Source organism: Bufo gargarizans, chromosome 7, assembly GCF_014858855.1.
Source record: "Bufo gargarizans isolate SCDJY-AF-19 chromosome 7, ASM1485885v1, whole genome shotgun sequence".
Classification (NCBI taxonomy): Eukaryota; Metazoa; Chordata; class Amphibia; order Anura; family Bufonidae; genus Bufo; species Bufo gargarizans.
The window spans coordinates 53,856,900-53,876,276 of NC_058086.1; the positions used below are offsets into that span (position 1 = coordinate 53,856,900).

Sequence of the window (19,377 nt, forward strand, 5' to 3'; positions counted from 1 at the left end):
GACCCGGTGCTGTCGCCGCTTTAAGACAGTAGGGGGCGCAGCTCCAGGGAGTACTTGTGTAGAACCGTCCCGGACGTACAGCTGCTGTTTGTTGTGCGGTAGAGGCCCGAGAGGAGCTCGCGGAGATGGCACCGGCGCAGAGCAGAGTCTATGTGGTGGGAGTTGGCATGACCAAGGTCAGAGTGGTCCTTTGCTTTCTAGTCTTTGGTCTAGGTTCACACATGCGGTTTAGGCATGTTTATTTAAAAAAAAACGCACGTCTGTTAATCGGTTTTCAGTGCATTTTGCAGATTCAATTTAAAAATATTTTTTATCGGATGGTGGAAAGAGATACAAGGCATGTCACTTGGACTGTGATGGGGCAGGTATATAGCGGTATAATCTTTTTGAAGTCCTGTGGGATGCCTAAAAAAGAGAAAATATTGTTGTTGGAGGCTCCGTCACAGATTCTGTCACTGCTGGTTTTCCCATCGACATGACAGACACCTGACAGACTCCATTCCATGTGCAGGGTTTTCTGTTAGAAGCAGAAACCACAACCAGGTGTGAACAGAGTCTTGCGCCAGCTCCAGATGAGCGAGTCAGAGACCTACGTGATGTTACTGTAATCTGCTGCGAATGTCCCATATCTGTCCGGATTCCTGCACTGAGGATTATTGGGATCCACAGACATAGATCTGTCCGTACGTATCCAACAACGGCCCCAGAAGTCCACGTTTCTGTCAGTACATTTAGGAAAAGTTTTCAGTCTGTAAAGTTTTCTGGGCCCTCGTCATGTGTTACAAAACACTTGTTGCCCTTTTGACCAGACAGGCGGATTCCTGATGGGTAAACATGTGAAACTGTACTCCGGAGACGCCTCTGACCGCAGATCTGGATAAGGGCTCATGCACACAAGCATATATTTTTCTTCCGTGTTTGTTTTTTTTTTTTTTTTTTTTTTATAGGTCTGTATGCAAAACCATTCATTTCCATGAGGCTTGGGGGGAAAAAAAAAACGGAAATGACTCCGTATGCATAGTTTCCATTCCGCAAAAAAAATAGAACATTTCCTATTCTTCCATTTTGCAGACCAGGACAGGCATTGTTACAATAGTTCCGCCAAAAAAAAAAAAAAAAAAAAAAAAAACGGATGCAACACGGACATAATGTGTGTTCCTCAGGATAGGTCATCAGTATCTGATCAGTGGGGGTCTGACACCCGGGAACCCCGCCAATAAGCTGTCTGACAAGGCACGGCGCACCTATGAGCACTGCGGCCTTCCCGCAGCTCACAAAGCACAGCGCCGTACGCTGTATAGCGGTTGCGCATGGTTTCGTGCTCAGCCCCATTTACTTCTAAGGGGCTGAGCTGCACCTAGGTCACATGACCGATGAACCAACCGAATGGCCTAGGAAAAGCTGGAGAAGGCCGCAGCACTACTCCGAGCACCGCTGCCTTCTCTAACAGCTGATCTATGGGGGTCCCGGGTGTTGAACCGCTGCCGATCAGAAACTGATCTGTCCAGAGGATGGGTCATGAGTGTTGAAGTCTCGGAAAACCCCTTTAATTTTTAGCTCTGTTTATAAATGGTCTGTGAAACCAGGGCGAAATACGAACGGCGACTGCGCTGACTGGGTGTGATGGACAAAAATAGAGCGTTTTTCCGTGCTTAACCCACCGACCGCACTAAAACACGGATGTGTGAATGTACATATTAAAATGAATGGGTACGTGTTTCACTGATTCACTGACGTGTGAATAAGGCTGCATTCGCACAACCATATTTTGGGTGTGGATCGCACGCGAACCTATTAAAAAAATAAAATAAAAATTGGGAATAGGTAAAAATATAATGGGTATACAAAAAAAAACTGTTGCAACATGGGCGCCATCCGTATTCTTTTGCGGACCACAAAATACATTCATGCAGTCATGTGAATGCACCCTGCCTGTTTCTCACAAGCAGGATCTGTTCAGGAAAAGCTTAATTTTTTTTTTTTTTTTTTTTGTGTGCAAGTTCAATCAATTTACAGTTGCAAGAAAAAGTATGTGAACCCTTTGGAATGATATGGATTTCTGCACAAATTGGTCATAAAATGTGATCTGATCTTCAGCTAAGTCACAACAATAGACAATCACAGTCTGCTTAAACTAATAACACACAAAGAATTAAATGTTACCATGTTTTTATGGAACACAGCATGTAAACATTCACAGTGCAGGTGGAAAAAGTATGTGAACCCCTAGACTAATGACATCTCCAAGAGCTAATTGGAGTGAGGTGTCAGCCAACTGGAGTCCAATCAATGAGCTGAGATTGGAGGTGTTGGTTACAGCTGCCCTATAAAAAAAACACACACCAGTTCTGGGTTTGCTTTTCACAAGAAGCATTGCCTGATTGATGCCTTGCACAAAAGAGCTCTCAGAAGACCTACGATTAAGAATTGTTGACTTGCATAAAGCTGGAAAGGGTTATAAAAGTATCTCCAAAAGCCTTGCTGTTCATCAGTCCACGGTAAGACAGATTGTCTATAAATGGAGAAAGTTCAGCACTGCTGCTACTCTCCCTAGGAGTAGCCGTCCTGTGAAGATGACTGCAAGAGCACAGCGCAGACTGCTCAATGAGGTGAAGAAGAATCCTAGAGTGTCAGCTAAAGACTTACAAAAGTCTCTGCCATATGCTAACATCCCTGTTAGCGAATCTACGATACGTAAAACACTAAACAAGAATGGATTTCATGGGAGGATACCACAGAGGAAGCCACTGCTGTCCCAAAAAACTTTGCTGCACGTTTACAGTTTGCACAAGAGCACCTGGATGTTCCACAGCAGTACTGCCAAAATATTCCGTGGACAGATGAAACCAAAGTTGAGTTGTTTTGAAGAAACACAACACTATGTGTGGAGACAAAGAGGCACAGCACACCAACATCAAAACCTCATCCCAACTGTGAAGTATGGTGGTGGGGGCATCATGGTTTGGGGCTGCTTTGCTGCGTCAGGGCCTGGACGGATTACTATCATCGAAGGGAAAATGAATTCCCAAGTTTATCAAGACATTTTGCAGCTGAAGCTCAACAGAAGAAGAGTGTTGCAACAGGACAACAACCCAAAGCATAGAAGTAAATCAACAACAGAATGGGTTAAACAGAAGAAAATACGCCTTCTGGAGTGGCCCAGTCAGAGTCCTGACCTCAACCCGATAGAGATGCTGTGGCAGGACCTCAAGAAAGCGATTCACACCAGACATCCCAAGAATATTGCTGAACTGAAACAGTTCTGTAAAGAGGAATGGTCAAGAATTACTCCTGACCGTTGTGCACGTCTGATCTGCAACTACAGGAAACGTTTGGTTGAAGTTGTTGCTGCCAAAGGAGGTTCAACCAGTTATTAAATCCAAGGGTTCACATACTTTCTCCACCTGCACTGTGAATGTTTACATGGTGTGTTCAATAAAAACATGGTAACATTTAATTCTTTGTGTGTTATTAGGTTAAGCAGACTGTGATTGTCTATTGTTGTGACTTAGATGAAGATCAGATCACATTTTATGACCAATTTGTGCAGAAATCCATATCATTCCAAAGGGTTCACATACTTCTTCTTGCAACTGTGTGTGTGTGTGTGTATATCCCGTGTGCAGATGGCCTCGGAGCACATCCACCGAGGATGGAAGCTCTGCGTAGCCTTCGTGGATTTGCATCCAGCAGATTTGCCGCATGTTACAATATTACAATGCTAGTAGTGTGCATACAATTTTAGGAATTCTCATCGACGTGCTTAAAAAAATCAATAAAAATGGCAGCATAAGTGCGCACTTTCGCATATGAAAATCTGTCCCATTCATCTGAGGTTGTCTTGGGGGTAAGCGCATGGATTTCTGCAGGTGAATCTGCCACATGTGAAGGTGCTGGAAATTGATCTGTGGAGCACGGTTGTAGTCCACAGGATGCCAATTTATGTTGCAGATTTATTTTTTATATATACAGTATTTCCTCGCGCCCCCCCCGGCAGGTTGTTTGCAATGCACACAGGGGTGCACCTAGCTTTCTGCTGCCTGAGGCGAAAATTACAATTTGTGCGAACATACCCTTGCTGATGTACCCTCTGTTTAAAGAGCTTCTGTCAGCAGTTCTGTACCTATGACACTGGCTGATCTGTTTACGGTGCACTTGGCAGCTGAAGGCATCTGTGTTGGTCCCATGTTCATATGTGCCCGCATTGCTGAGAATTAAAATTCAATGTATGCAAATTAGCCTCTAGGAGCAACAGGGGCGTTGCCGTTACACCTAGAGGCTCTGCTCTCTCTGCAACTGCTGCACCCTCTGCACTTTGACAGGACCGGGCAGTGTAAATGTCATCACATGTGACCCTGTCAATGAAAGTGCTGAGGGGCCACAGTTGCAGGGAGATCGGAGCCTCTAGGTGTAAGGGAAACGCCCCCATTGCTCCTAGAGCAGGGGTCAGCAACCTGCGGCATGCAGACTGCTTTCTGCTGGCATACCAGCTGTCACCAAATGGCGGCAAGACTTTTCAGTCTTGTCGCCATTTGTTGGATGCCACGCTGTACCTTGCATTGGGAGCTTAGGGGGATGGAGGAATGAGCATGTGACCAGATTGACCAGATTGCTGAGCCTGAACCTGATTGTTGGGGGGGGATACGGGAGGCTGCTTATGAAGGGTAACCAGCTTTCTGACTACTTTGGGGGATTGGGTGAAGGAGTGATGATCCTGAAAACAATTTCTGAGGGGGATGGGGAACAAGCTAACTGACTACTTTTGGGGATGGTCGGAATGTGATTAGTCAGTGAGGGGGGTGCGATCTAAGTGTGACTGGTGCAGCTCTGTGGGGGTCACCAGTATATGGGGTACCACTGTATGTCAGATAGTGGTGGGAGAGGGCAGCCCTCAGTTACTTAAAATGAGTGAGGGCTGCTCTTCCCCACTGTCAGTAAGTGTACAGTTGTGGGGGGGGTCGGTGAGGAGTCCCCCTTATATTGGTGACAATCTTTACTATCTATTTTTCTGAAAAGTTGTAAACCTCTTTAAGCCGTGGAGGTCAGGCAGTGATGTTGATAATTTACGGACATACGGTAGCTAGTAAATACCTGGTTTATGTCACATATGGCTCGGCACACCGAGCGCTTCAGCTTTGATTTTTATTTATTTTTAAAGGGAGTCTATCAACATTTCACCTTTGTAACCCTTCCCATAGCTTTCTAGAATCCTTACAGTTAATAAAAACGTTACCCTTTATGATCAATCCTGGACTTATAAAACCGGAAAAAACATCTTTGTAACATATGCAAATGAGGGCTCTCAAGTGCCCAAGGGCAGCGTTACCCTTGTGGGTGCCCTGCTAGCTCAGCCTTTTCTTCTCTCCCCCCACCCCTTCCTTCCGCCCGCCCATCCTTTCTCTCTGACCGCCTATCTACTAACTTCTTGTTTCGCCGAGATCCCGCGTCTGCGCACTCAGTCCGTAGGCCGGCGCATGCGCGCTGCGATGCTCATTTCTTGTACGGCATCACAGTAACTATTGCGCATGCACCGGCTAACGGCGCAAAAACACAACAAAGGAGGCGGTCCATCGGCGCATGCGCATTAATTACTGTGATGCCGTACAAGGAATGAGCATCGCAGCGCGCATGCGCCGGCCGACGGACTGAGTGCGCGGACGCGGGATCTCGGCAAAACAAGAAGTTAGTAGATAGGCGGTCAGAGGGAAAGGGCGGGCGGGGGGAAGCAAAGAAAAGACTGAGCTAGCAGGGCACCCACGAGGGTAACGCCGCCCCTGGGCACTTGCGAGCCTCCAGTTGCATATGTTACAAAGATGTTTTTTGCCGGTTTTATAAGTCCAGGATTGATCATAAAAGGTAACGTTTTTCTTAACTGTAAGGCTGCTAGAAAGCTATGGGAAGGGTTACAAAGGTGAAATGTTGATGACAGACTCCCTTTAAATCGGCACGCCGTACAAAAAAGGTTGCCGATCCCTGTCCTAGAGGCTCATCTGCATATATTGAACCTCATTTAGCTGCCAAGAGCACATGTAATAACAGGTCAGCCAGTTTCATAGGTACAAAACTGCTGACAGGTGCCCTTGACTATTAGGGTTTTTCTTTACGTATAGTCACCCACAGAAGTTAGAGATAAACATAGGGATCCGTATAGAGATCCCATCCACATGAGTTTTTAATTTATTCTATTATATATCAAACCCCCCCCCCTCCCCCATAGACATTATAATAAATGTGAGGTTTTTTATTGGAATGCTATATGTTGTATATCTTGTTCAGTGTGATTTTTTTTTTTTTTTCTTTTACAATCCAGAGATTCATCCACAACTTGTTTTACTTCTTCCTTTACAGTTTATAAAACCCCGAGGTGAGGTTGATTATCCGGATATGGCTAAGGAGGCAGGTGAGTGGCTGGCAGACTGCATGACGGTTTTCATCATGTGCCCGGTCTATGTAGAGTTTTTTTAAATAGAATTTTCCAGAAAGTCTTATGGGGTCATTTATCAAACTGGTGTAAAGTTGCCCATAGCAACCAATCAGACTCCACCTTTCATTTTCCAAAAGATCTGTGAAAAATGAAAGGAGGAATCTGATTGGTTGCTATGGTCAACTCGGCCAGTTCTACTCTACACCAGTTTGATGAATGACCCCGTTAGTTTAGTCACACATGGAGGATATCACTTTTACAAAATTTCATGTACACACTGGTATAAAAAAAAAAAAATCCACTGTGGAAATGAACCTGTGGTGGAGATTTTTAAACCTGTGGTAAATCAGATTCATCACGGGCTGTGACATGGAATATCTCGTACCTAGGCTATGTAGGTGCGTTAAAGGGTTTGTCTGGCCTTGAGAAGACAACCCCAGGTGTCCTCCCCTGTCCTTTACAGAACATAAAAGCCCCACTCGCCTGTCCGTAGTCCCGCTGCTGCTCCGTTCCTGGCCATCACAGGGTCAAGCTGCCCACTGGGATAACCCCAGGGGCAGCCCGCGCCATGGCCAGACAACCTCTTTAGGCCCCATTCACATGACCATATTTGTGCTCCACAACTGATCTGAATTTTTTTGCAGATTGGATGGGGACCCATTTATTTCAATGGGGTTTCAAAAAAAATGTGGACATCACGCCGTGTGCTCTCTGCATCTGTATGTCCCCGCACAAGAGAGAACATGTCGTATTCTTGTCCATTTTGCGGACGCGAATAGGCAGTGTTTCAATGGGTCACCAAAAAACGGATGCAACACAGACCTCAGATTTATTTTTTTTTTTTTATCTGCTCATACGGTCGTGAAAATGCACCATTAAGCTGGTTTGATATGGGACACATTCATCACTTTTTGACACAAGGAGGATAGGACCAACATGATTCGCCTTCTGCCCCCTTAACATTCCTCCCTTAAGCCCCTTGCAAACGAGCGTGTGCGGATTAGGTCCCGATGCATTGCAAATGCGTTCAGTGAAAAAATGTGCGATCAGTCATTCAGTTTTGCCTGTGATCGCGTTCAGTTTTTATCGTGCAGGTGCAATGCGTTTTGCATGCGTGTGATAAAAAACTGAATTTTTACAAACAATATCTTCTAGCAAGCAACAGTGAAAAGCACATCGCATCTGCACTTGTTTGCGATGCGATTTTCACGCAGCCCCATTCACTTCTATGGGGCCAGCGTTGCGTGAGAATCACAGAATATAGAACATGCTGCAATTTTCATACAACGCACAAGTGACTCGTGAAAACCAACGCTCATGTACACAGACCCATTGAAATGAATGGGTCCGGATTCCGTGCGGGCGCAATGTGTTCGCATTGCACCCGTGTGGAATACTCGCTTGTGTGAAAGGGGCATAAATATATTATAAATTTATTAAAAAAATGTTATTTTTATTTTTTTCCGAACAGGAGAGAAGGCTCTGGCTGATGCAGGAATTGCATATTCCTTGGTGGAGCAGGCATGTGTGGGCTACGTCTATGGTAAGTTAGTTTATTCTTTGTATGACAACGGCAAACTCTGCTCTGCTACATCTGTAAACTGAAGTTGGATCGGGTCCACGTCACAGGAGTATCCTTGGCTTTCTGCATTGGAACAGTAATAATTATTAAAGGGATTGTCAGAGTTATGAAAAAAACATATAGCACTCTAAATCTGATGGGCAGCAATATATAACTAAGGGCCCTTTCACACTTGCGTTGTCCGGATCCGGCATAGAGTTCCGTCGTCGGGGCTCTATGCCGGAAGAATCCTGATCAGGATTATCCTAATGCATTCTGAATGGAGAGAAATCCGTTCAGGATGTCTTCAGTTCCGGAACGGAACGTTTTTTGGCCGGAGAAAATACTGCAGCATGCTGCGCTTTTTGCTCCGGCCAAAAATCCTGAAGACTTGCCGCAAGGCCGGATCCGGAATTAATGCCCATTGAAAGGCATTGATCCGGATCCGGCCTTAAGCTAAACGTTGTTTCGGCGCATTGCCGGATCCGACGTTTAGCTTTTTCTCAATGGTTACCATGGCTGCCGGGACGCTAAAGTCCTGGCAGCCATGGTAAAGTGTAGTGGGGAGCGGGGGAGCAGTATACTTACCGTCCGTGCGGCTCCCCGGGTGCTCCAGAGTGACGTCAGGGCGCCCCACGCGCATGGATCACATGGAACACGTCATCCATGCGCACGGGGCGCTCTGACGTTATTCTGGAGCGCCCCGGGAGCCACACAGACTGTAAGTATACCGCTCCCCGCTCCTACTATGGCAACCAGGACATTAATAGCGTCCTGGGTGCCATAGTAACACTGAACGCATTTTGAAGACGGCTCAGTCTTCAAATGCTTTCAGTACACTTGCGTTTTTCCGGATCCGGCGTGTAATTCCGGCAAGTGGAGTACACGCCGGATCTGGACAACGCAAGTGTGAAAGGGCCCTAAGCTAAGCAAGTTTTTGGCAAAATATATATATTTCCTCATTTCCCTGGTTCTCTTTTGGCCCTTTTGTTTACCTGCAATAAGAACAATCTCTGCCCCTCCCCCTGCTCTGAAAAGGGAGTGAATACAAGAGCTGCCCTGAGTGACATGTCAACCTGCTGGGAGACTCGGCAGCATGTTGTACAGCTGGGACTTGTAGTCCCACACATACAAGGACACTGCTGATACACACAGGATCTTCCCCCTACCCGTTCTTGTGCAATGCTCTGCAGAACTCCTCTAGTCTATCAGCTCTATGTCCAGCATTTGTCTCCTCACTGCCTGCAGCTACTCTGTAAAACCTTCAGCTCTGGGTCTGTGCAGCTGAAGGGGTTAAGAATCCAGGGAGAGAGCAGACCGCAGTGAAGGGGGTGTGGCCAGCACAGAGGTCTGGTGTACAGACACATCTGATCTCAGGCTTGTGCACCAAACATCATCAGAGCAGGGAGAGAAGCTGACATCACGGGTCATGTGACCCTCAGTGAAATCTGAGAGAGGAGCAACGACAGATGCAGTAAGTGCATGGTAAAGCTGTTACATTTGCCTAGTTAGAAACCTATAAAGAACAAAAAATAACTCTGACAACCCCTTTAAGCGGAGTACGTGGAATAGTCGCATGGTGTTCATGTGTTCAAGATCTAGGCAAGCATCCTGTGCATCATACTGACTGAATCTGCTGCTGTCCTTCCAGCAGTGCATATGTAAGGGGCAATTTATACCCCATTCACATAGTGCAGAATGATGACCGCACTGCAGATTCTCAGGCGCACAGGTTATGTAATATTCCTAGCTTTGTTCCAGTGGACGGATCCACTTGTCGATGTGCAGCAGAATAGACTTGGATTTCTGCCCTGAATTTTCTAAAAAATCCATGGATTTTTCTTTTTGGAAGATCTGAACTTGGCCATGAAGCGGTTGTCCCATCAGAAGAAACTCCTTCCGCATGCTATGGTTGTATAGACATCGTGTCTGCCATGGGGTCTTCCGCTCCCTGTATTACTGTCGGGTCTTGTTTTTGGGTTGCAGGTGACTCAACATGTGGACAGCGGGCGATCTATCACAGCCTGGGGCTCACAGGAATCCCCATCATCAACGTGAACAACAACTGCTCCACCGGCTCTACAGCTCTCTTCATGGGCAGACAGCTGGTCCAGGGAGGTGAGAGATGCTTACTCGATATATTACTGACTGGTCCAAACAAACTAACTATATGGGAACGAGTTATCGTAGTTGTGATCATTCATCCCCATACACCGCCGATCATTGCTGGATGTAAAAGTTCTATATTTCCAATACCTGCCCGCATGATCGTCCACAGTAATGGGGTCCTTAAATGCAAATTCAGTGGTGATATGGTGTACACGGGGAGGGTATTCCACATGCAATAAATGTCAAGTATTCTCGTCTTCTACTTCACCTGACCCGGGAATCTTGTGAATCATTTATGTATTTTTATGTTACCTTATATACTGGGTATTCGGGTGGTCATAACCTTTTTCAAGATCTCTGCTTGCTTTCAGCAAATGAGCCATTCTTGACATCCAGAGAAGTTGAACAGTTGTCTTATCTGAGGGTTTGTTACAATTGTATCCAGTTTTCACAATTCTCTTTGGGATAAACATTTTTGTCTCCAGGCTTAAAGAGGTTGTCCCATCTCGCCATTTCTACGACGAGATGGAACCAAACGCCGGCCCCGAGTGGCCAAGGCTTACAGAAACGGCGCCCTGCTTTTTCCATAACTCCCTTTTGTAGTGAATTGGAGAAGTTTGCGTAGCTGCCTTTCACTACGATTGGAGTTACAGACACAGCCGAGCGCTGACCTCACTCTGCTATTTCCATAAGCCTGGTCACAGTTCTTAGTCCCATTTTGTCGTAGAAAAGGCAAAATGGGAAAGCCACTTAGAGTATTCTGGTTATAACAAGTTATCCCCAGATCAGTGGGGGTCCTACCACTGTGATCCCCACCAGTCACTAGAATGTGGTCCCACGTACTCCGTGGAGCTGACATGGACGGAGCAGCTGTCTCCAGTGCTCCCATAGAAATTAATGAAGTGGCAGTGTGCATTTCTGACCAGCCGTGCTTGATCCGTTTGGGGGGGGGGGACCCCCGCCGCCGATCTGAAAGCTATCACCCATCTTGTGTTGTAACCAGAACACCGCATAATTTTCCTATACTGATGCATTGTAGCAAACCATCAGGGCAAAAGGGCATTTCTGCTGATGGATTTAGCTGGCCAAGGCTTGTCTGGATTGGATGCGATTGTAACAAACACTTAGCTGCAAGAAACATTAGTTCTGTCCAGACTCTGGATGTAGACAAATGTTTCAATTCACTGACGGCAAACAGTGATGTGTCAAGATCACTGTAGTTTTTCACTTATTTTACTATAATATTAGTTGATTTTTTTATTTTTTATTTCGTGTCCTCCTCAGGGTTGGCAGACTGTGTTTTAGCTCTTGGCTTTGAGAAGATGCAGCGGGGCTCGTTATCGTCCGTGGTTAGTATATTAATTTGCTCATGGTCTCTAAGGCCTCATGCACACGACCGTGCCGTTTTTTTGCAAACCGCGGATCTGCAAAAAAAGGAAGCCCATTGTAGAAATGCCTATTCTTGTCCGCAGAACGGACGAGAATATCTTTTTTTTTTTTTTTTTTTTTTTTTTTTGCAGGGCCACGGAACGGTGCAACGGATGCGGACAGCACATGGAGTGCTGTCTGCATCTTTTGCGGCCCCATTGAAGTGAATGGGTCCGCATCTGAGCTGCGGCTCGGTTGCGGACCACAAAAACGGTTGTGTGCATGAGGCCTAATCTTGTGTGAGATTAGAGGAAATTGGCTGTTTTCTTCCAGAAACGGCGCCACTCATGTCTCCTATCACTTGAATGTACATGAGAATCTGTCATGATTTATTTTTGCTAGCTTTTGACAGTCAGGGGAGCTGTGCGCGGCCCAGGGGGTAAATGTGAATATGTACTTGTATAACTTGAATTACTTGATGATTTACATACACTAACCGGCAGCTTCATGATAAAGGGCTGTTTTTGTCTGTGGGGGAGGGGAGGATTAAGCTTTCTATCCTCTCCACATTGGGAATAAGGATGACGACATGAGAAGAAGGCGCTGTACAGACCGGTCTAGTTCTACGCTGAGGCGAAGCAATGATACCCTTGGGGAGATCGGACGCCCCCTGAGACATATCGGCACAGCAGCACTATTAGTGGGACACAGAGGGGCAGTATCAAGCCTATTGCATAAACTGGCAGGTCTGTGTTCACACTGAGGCATCCAGTGGATCCCAGTGACTTGGGCTACTCACATCTGCGTTTTTGCAGGATCCGGCAGGGAGCAGCAAAAAAGTTTCCATCATCATGATAATACAACCACCTGCATCTGTTATAAATGGATCCGGTTGTATTATCTGTAAAATAGCCTTGACTGATCCTGCACTAAAATCATTGTAAATCAGTGGGCGCCGGATCCGTTTTCTTTTGTGTCCGAGAAAACAACTGATCTAGCACCACTGGCTTGCATTGTGTTTCATGCCAGATCCATCTTTGGTTGCATTCCCATACCGGACAGAAAACCGCAGCTCGCAGCGTTTTTCTGTCCGGCTTGGAAACGCAACCAAACAGAATGGAATGCATTCTGGTGCACTCCGTTCTGTTCAGTTTTGTCCCCATTGACAATGAATGGGAACAAAAGTGAAGCGTTTTCCTCCGGTATTGAGCCCCTGTGACTGATCTCAATACCGGAAAGAAAACCGCTGATGTGTCGTAATGTCTCCATTATGAACATGTATGTCTGATGCTATGGGTCACACCTCTCTCCAATCCAAAATGGAGGGGGTCTTCCAACCCCCATCTCTCCTAGTGAAATTACCCCTACATCCAGGTGGAGACAGAATGGAGAGGTGGCTCCCCATACCCAGTGCTGTCCTCATTCACTGCCATGAGTTAGCCAAGTGAACATGGCAGACAGTTTCCGTGACTCCCATAGAAGTGATTGCGTCCAGTTATTGATCCATCCCCCCCAGACGTGCATCCCTCCATATCAGCCATTTATGGCCTGTGTCTATAGGTGAAACTGTCTCTGTGGCCCATGCAGGGGTGTAGTTATAGGGGGTGCAGAGGTAGCAGTCGCTACCGGGCCCAGGAGCCTGAGGGGCCCGAAAGACCCTTGTACCACATGAGAAGACACCTGTTTTATAGAAGGTGCATGCTGGTCAAGTTACACCTCTGGCTGGAGGGAAGGTGTTAGGTCAAGAATTTGGCATGGGGGGCCAAAGCACTTAGTGAAGGGGGGGCCCAAGCTGAACTCTTGCACCAGGGCCCATGAGCCTTTAGCTGGGCCCATGGCCACCAATCGTGGCACAGCTTTCTTTTCTGATAGTGGTCTTGAAATATGAAAGCTGCGCTGTGATTGGTTGCCATGGGATCTGAATGGTTCATGGTTGGAGCGGAAACCTAGTGATGGAGGCACCCGGTGCACACTTACCTCGCCGTTCTCTACGTGCTTATAGGTTCTCTTTGGGCCTATTGCTCTGGTTCAGTGTTCATTGCCTGGATTAACACTAGTTTTCTCTTGTGTATTTTAGTACACTGACCGGACCAACCCTATGGATAAACATACAGAGGTCATGGTCAACAAGTATGGTGTGGAAGCTGCTCCAATGGCTCCTCAGCTGTTTGGAAGAGCCGGCCTGGAACACATGGAGAAATATGGTAATATATTATAATAATGTATAAAAGCAGCAATGACTTTGTGCTTCCCAGTGCTCAGATGGTACCCCAGTATGATATTCCAGTCCAGCTCGTAAACACTTATTTAATCTGTATTCTTATCAGTTTGGTAAGAGTTTAGCTATAAGTGTTTCGGATCTGCTGGGAGTTCAGAGACAGGGGGTCATAGAGACAGCAATAGTCTGCAAGCTGACTGCTGTACAGGGAAAGTGCCTAAAATTGTTAGATATTATATTATATTATATTATATTTTTTAGCCTGAAGTGAATAGAATGCAATTGCAATAAAAAAAAAACTGTTACATGTGCACTTGGCAACTGGAGACATCTGTGTTTGTCCCATGTTCATTTGTGCCTGCATTGCTGAGAAATTATTTTTTGATATATGCAAAGGAGCCTCTAGGAGCAACGGGGGCGTTGTCATTACACCTAGAGGCTCTGCTCTCTCTGCAACTGTCTCACTTTCTGCACTTTGACAGAGCCACATGTAAACTTTATTACTGCCTGGCCCTGTCCATTAAATTGCAGAGGATGCAGCCGTTGCAGAGAGAGCTGAGCCTCTAGGTGTAATGACAACGCCCCCGTCACTCCTAGGGACTCATTTGCATATATTAAATCACACTTTTTCTCAGCAATGCAGGCACATATGAACATGGGACCAACACAGATGCCTTAAGCTGCCAAGTGCACATGTAACAGGTCAGCCAGTGTCATAGGAACAAATCTGCTGACAGATGCCCTTTGGTTAAGGGCCAGCCGCCATATATTTACAGCAGGCTGTCCATATTCCTCAAAGTGTCACTGAACTTGTGTCATCAAAACTATGAATGAACACATGTGGAATTATATACATAACAAAAAAGTGTGAAACAACTGAAAATATGTCATATTCTAGGTTCTTCAAAGTAGCCACCTTTTGCTTTGATTACCGCTTTGCACACTCTTGGCATTCTCTTCATGAGCTTCAAGAGGTAGTCACCTGAAATGGTTTTCACTTCACAGGTGTGCCCTGTCAGGTTTAATAAGTGGGATTTCTTGCCTTATAAATGGGGTTGGGACAATCAGTTGCGTTGTGGAGAAGTCAGGTGGATACACAGCTGATAGTCCTACTGAATAGACTGTTAGCTGCTTTTTTCTTGGCAGAATACAAATTCTAAGTAAAGAAAAACTAGTGGTCATCATTACTTTAAGAAATGAAGGTCAGTCAGTCTGAAAAATTGGGAAAACTTTGTTTTTGTGACTGCACTTGGGGACACTTTCAATCAAGCGCTACAAAGAAACTGGCTCACATGCGGACCGCCCCAGGCAAGGAAGACCAAGAGTCACCTCTGCTGCGGAGGATAAGTTCATCCGAGTCACCAGCCTCAGAAACCGCAGGTTAACAGCAGCTCAGATTAGAGACCAGGTCAATGCCACACAGAGGTCTAGCAGCAGACACATCTCTAGAACAACTGCTAAGAGGAGACTGTGTGAATCAGGCCTTCATGGTAGAATATCTGCTAGGAAACCACTGCTAAGGACAGGCAACAAGCAGAAGAGACTTGTTTGGGCTAAAGAACACAAGGAATGGACATTAGACCAGGGGAAATCTGTGGTTTGGTCTGATGAGTCCAAATTTGAGATCTTTGGTTCCAACCACCCTGTCTTTGTGCGACGCAGAAAAGGTGAACGGATAGACTCTACATGCCTGGTTCCCACCGTGAAGCATGGAGGAGGAGGTGTGATGGTGTGGGGGTGCTTTGCTGGTGACACTGTTGGGGATTTCTTCAAAATTGAAGGCATACTGAACCAGCATGGCTACCACAGCATCTTGCAGCGGCATGCTATTCCATCCGGTTTGCGTTTAGTTGGACCATCATTTATTTTTCAACAGGACAATGACCCCAAACACACCTCCAGGCTGTGTAAGGGCTATTTGACCATGAAGGAGAGGGATGGGGTGCTGCGCCAGATGACCTGGCCTCCACAGTCACTGGACCTGAACCCAATCAAGATGGTTTGGGGTGAGCTGGACCGCAGAGTGAAGGCAAAAGAGCCAACAAGTGCTAAGCATCTCTGGGAACTCCTTCAAGACTGTTGGAAGACCATTTCAGGTGACTACCTCTTGAAGCTCATCAAGAGAATGCCAAGAGTGTGCAAAGCAGTAATCAAAGCAAAAGGTGGCTACTTTGAAGAACCTAGAATATGACATATTTTCAGTTGTTTCATACTTGTTTGTTATGTAAATAATTCCACATGTGTTAATTCATAGTTTTGATGCCTTCAGTGTGAATCTACAATTTTCATAGTCCTGAAAATAAAGAAAACTCTTTGAATCAGAAGGTGTCCAAACTTTTGGTCTGTACTGTAGAGATATATATAATTTTTTTTTTTTTTGTCTCCTCATTCTAGCGGTTGGTGACGTTCTCAGCTCTCAGACACCCACTGATCAAAACCTTTGATATGTCACTATGACCTATCCAGTTTTTTTTTTCACAGTTCAGTGACCCTTTACGTCCGCCAGGCTTTAGGGACCTTAACTGCTTGCCAGCAAACAGCCCTATTTAGGGCTCATTTAGACGGCCGTATGCTGTCCGCAAAAATGTGGATCCGTTGTTTTGCAGACAGTTCAGCATGTCTGCCAAAAAAAGGATTGCTTTTTTAGTTATTTTTTTGCTGACCCATAGACTTCACTAGGGCTAAGTATAAGACCTGTTTCATTTGTTTTGTTGAGCCATGCAATAGAAGAAAAGGCCCCATAGAAGTGAATGGGACAGCATGTAATCCGCAAAAAAAGTATCCACGTTTTTGCTGACAGCATACGGCCGTCTGAGCCCTTACAGTGGAAATTTACAATGGTCTTTTTCTCAGTAAAAAAATAAAAAAAATAAAAATACACAACTCAACCTAAACTGCTCCCCATGCAAATCCTAGCCAAGACAGCCTACCCAAAATGGAAATTATAATGGACACACTCTATTTCAAGGGAATCTGACACTAAGGCCACCCTCACACGACCGTATTTTTGGTCTGCATCTGATCAGCATTTTTTGCTGATTCATTCATTTCAAAGGGTTCGCCAAAAAAATGCGGACAGCACTCAATTTTCATTTTCTTGCAGTCACAAAAATTCACCTAGATACCAAAGGTGAGTTTTAGACTATGTTTGAGTGCACAACAGCAGCTGGCGAAATATTAGTGACAGATACCGTATATTGGTAATACTATATAACAAGAAGGGAGGGGAATATAAAAAATATAATATTATACAGTATACTATTTTTTTATATTTTTTTTAAAACTATGCATTTACTAAATGGCATAAATTATGTGTAAATATTTTAGGTAAAGTATCCAGGATTGTAAATATCCTAAAGCTAGCTGAAGTCCAAGCTCTTAAACTGATGTGTGAAAAATGGCTGAACTGGTGAAATGTGACTCTCACCTGACTGGTTCTGTTTGTTTCCTTGCAGGAACAAAGTTGGAACATTTTGCTAAGATTGCCTGGAAGAATCACAAACATTCGACCAACAATCCGTGAGTGTGCTGGGAGACCAAGGAGCTTCCGAAAATAGGGTTTTTTTTGTTTTAAAGAAATTTCTGCAAATGTCTAATTTCTCAGCATGAGGCTTGTGCTTTCCTCCTGGACAGCCCCATTCAGATGTACAGAATTGATTGTTGGTCGTGGAAATGTCTGCACAAAATCAGTGTGGTGAATTCAACCCAATAGGCAGGGGTGGACTGTGAACCTAAAGTGGTCCTGGAATAAGTGTCCCTGTGTTGTAGGTGGCAGCTGAAGGCATTCGTGTTGGTCCCATGTGTGTCCGCATTGCTGAGAAAAATGAAGTTTTAAAATATGCAAATGAGCCTTTAGGAGCAACGGGGGCGTTACCATTACACCGAGAGGCTCTGCTTTCTCTGTAACTGCTGCGCCCCTTGCACTTAGACAGGTCCAGGCAGTGTAAACGTTATCACATCTGGCCCTGACTTCTGCTAAAGTCAAAGTACAGAAGGCACAGCAGTTGCAGAGAGAGCAGAGCCTCTAGGTGTAATGGCAACATTGAAACTTCCTTTTTCTCAGCAATGCGGACACATATGAACATGGGACCAACACAGATGTCTTCAGCTGCCAAGCGCACATGTAACAGGTCAGCCCGTGTCATAGGGACAAATCTGCTGACAGATGCCTTTTAAGGGGAATCTGTCACCTAGTCTTACCGTATAGAGCTGCGGACATGCACGGACAGCTCTCCACTAGCGTGTCCGCAATATACCTGTCCCGTAGCTGTGTGGTTTTATTTCGTTTAAAAAATGATTTTATTGATATGTAAATTGGCCAAGTATGGTGCCCACGGCGTGGTTACTTACGGGCAAGGAGCCCAGCACCGCCTGCGTCAAGGAATCTCCTCCTTGCTCAAGAAGTTACAGTGCCGTAATCTCGCGATGCGTGAGCTGGCGCATGCGCAGTGCCAGCAAAGTGTTCGTTCCCTTTGCTGGCATCAGCCTCGGTGAACGAACTGCACTTGCGCATCGCGAGATTACGGCACTGTAACTTCGTGAGCAAAGAGGAGATACCTGGATGCAGGCGGTGCTGGGCTGCTTAACAGTAAGTAACCACGCCTTAGGCACCTTACTTGGCTAATTTACATATTAATAATTTTATTTTATTTTTTTAAACGAAATAAAACCACACAGCTATGGGACAGGTATATTGCGGAGATCTATCTGTGCATGTCCGCAGCTCTATAGTGTAAAACTAGGTGACAGATTCCCTTTAAGGGTGCTGGTAACGAATAGAAAAATATTATATAACTGACAAAATAAAAAAAATGTAGGAACTGAAATTATAATTTATTTTTCACCATTTTGCTCAGTGTATCAAACTCTTTGTAGTGGACACATGGTGTGCTTATATAGAAGCAGATAAATTCCAAATTTCTTTTTATTTTTTTTGTACATTTTTATTTAGCTGGTGAACACACCCGAGTCGTGAGCTGTCTGTCTCTAGCTCGACTCGTCCTGTTACTCACATTCTTCTCCCTATACAGGTACTCACAGTTTCAAGAGGAATACAGCTTAGATCAAGTGAAGAATTCCCGGAAGGTCTTCGATTACCTTACAGTTCTCCAGTGCTGGTAGGGCATGCTACAATCACTTGACGCCATGTTGAGCGGTTTTATGTTTACCACTTACAATATACACTCACCTAAAGAATTATTAGGAACACCTGTTCTATTTCTCATTAATGCGATTATCTGGTCAACCAATCACATGGCGGTTGCTTCAATGCATGTAGGGTTGTGGTCCTGGTCAAGACAATCTCCTGAACTCCAAACTGAATGTCAGAATGTGAAAGAAAGGTGATTTAAGCAATTTTGAGCGTGGCATGGTTGTTGGTGCCAGACGGGCCGGTCTGAGTATTTCACAATCTGCTCAGTTACTGGGATTTTCACGCACAACCATTTCTAGGGTTTGCAAAGAATGGTGTGAAAAGGGAAAAACATCCAGTATGCGGCAGTCCTGTGGGCGAAAATGCCTAGTTGATGCTGGAGGTCAGAGGAGAATGGGCCGACTGATTCAAGCTGATAGAAGAGCAACGTTGACTGAAATAACCACTCGTTACAACCGAGGTCTGCAGCAAAGCATTTGTGAAGCCACAACACGCACAACCTTGAGGCGGATGGGCTACAACAGCAGAAGACCCCACCGGGTACC

At 45.4% G+C, this 19,377-nt stretch overlaps 1 protein-coding gene across 1 annotated transcript in view; it reads left to right on the forward strand.

Annotated features, from left to right (window-relative positions):
• Positions 1 to 9: 9 nt before the first annotated feature.
• Positions 10 to 19,377, forward strand: part of SCP2 (sterol carrier protein 2) — a 41,032-nt gene continuing 21,664 nt past the window's right edge. The window contains exons 1-8 of the mRNA XM_044301030.1: positions 10 to 176; positions 6,349 to 6,400; positions 7,896 to 7,967; positions 9,972 to 10,103; positions 11,379 to 11,443; positions 13,540 to 13,666; positions 17,136 to 17,199; positions 18,711 to 18,797. Coding sequence (XP_044156965.1) covers positions 126 to 176; positions 6,349 to 6,400; positions 7,896 to 7,967; positions 9,972 to 10,103; positions 11,379 to 11,443; positions 13,540 to 13,666; positions 17,136 to 17,199; positions 18,711 to 18,797 — 650 coding nt within the window. The 5' untranslated portion in view covers positions 10 to 125. The remainder of the gene's footprint in view (positions 177 to 6,348; positions 6,401 to 7,895; positions 7,968 to 9,971; positions 10,104 to 11,378; positions 11,444 to 13,539; positions 13,667 to 17,135; positions 17,200 to 18,710; positions 18,798 to 19,377) is intronic.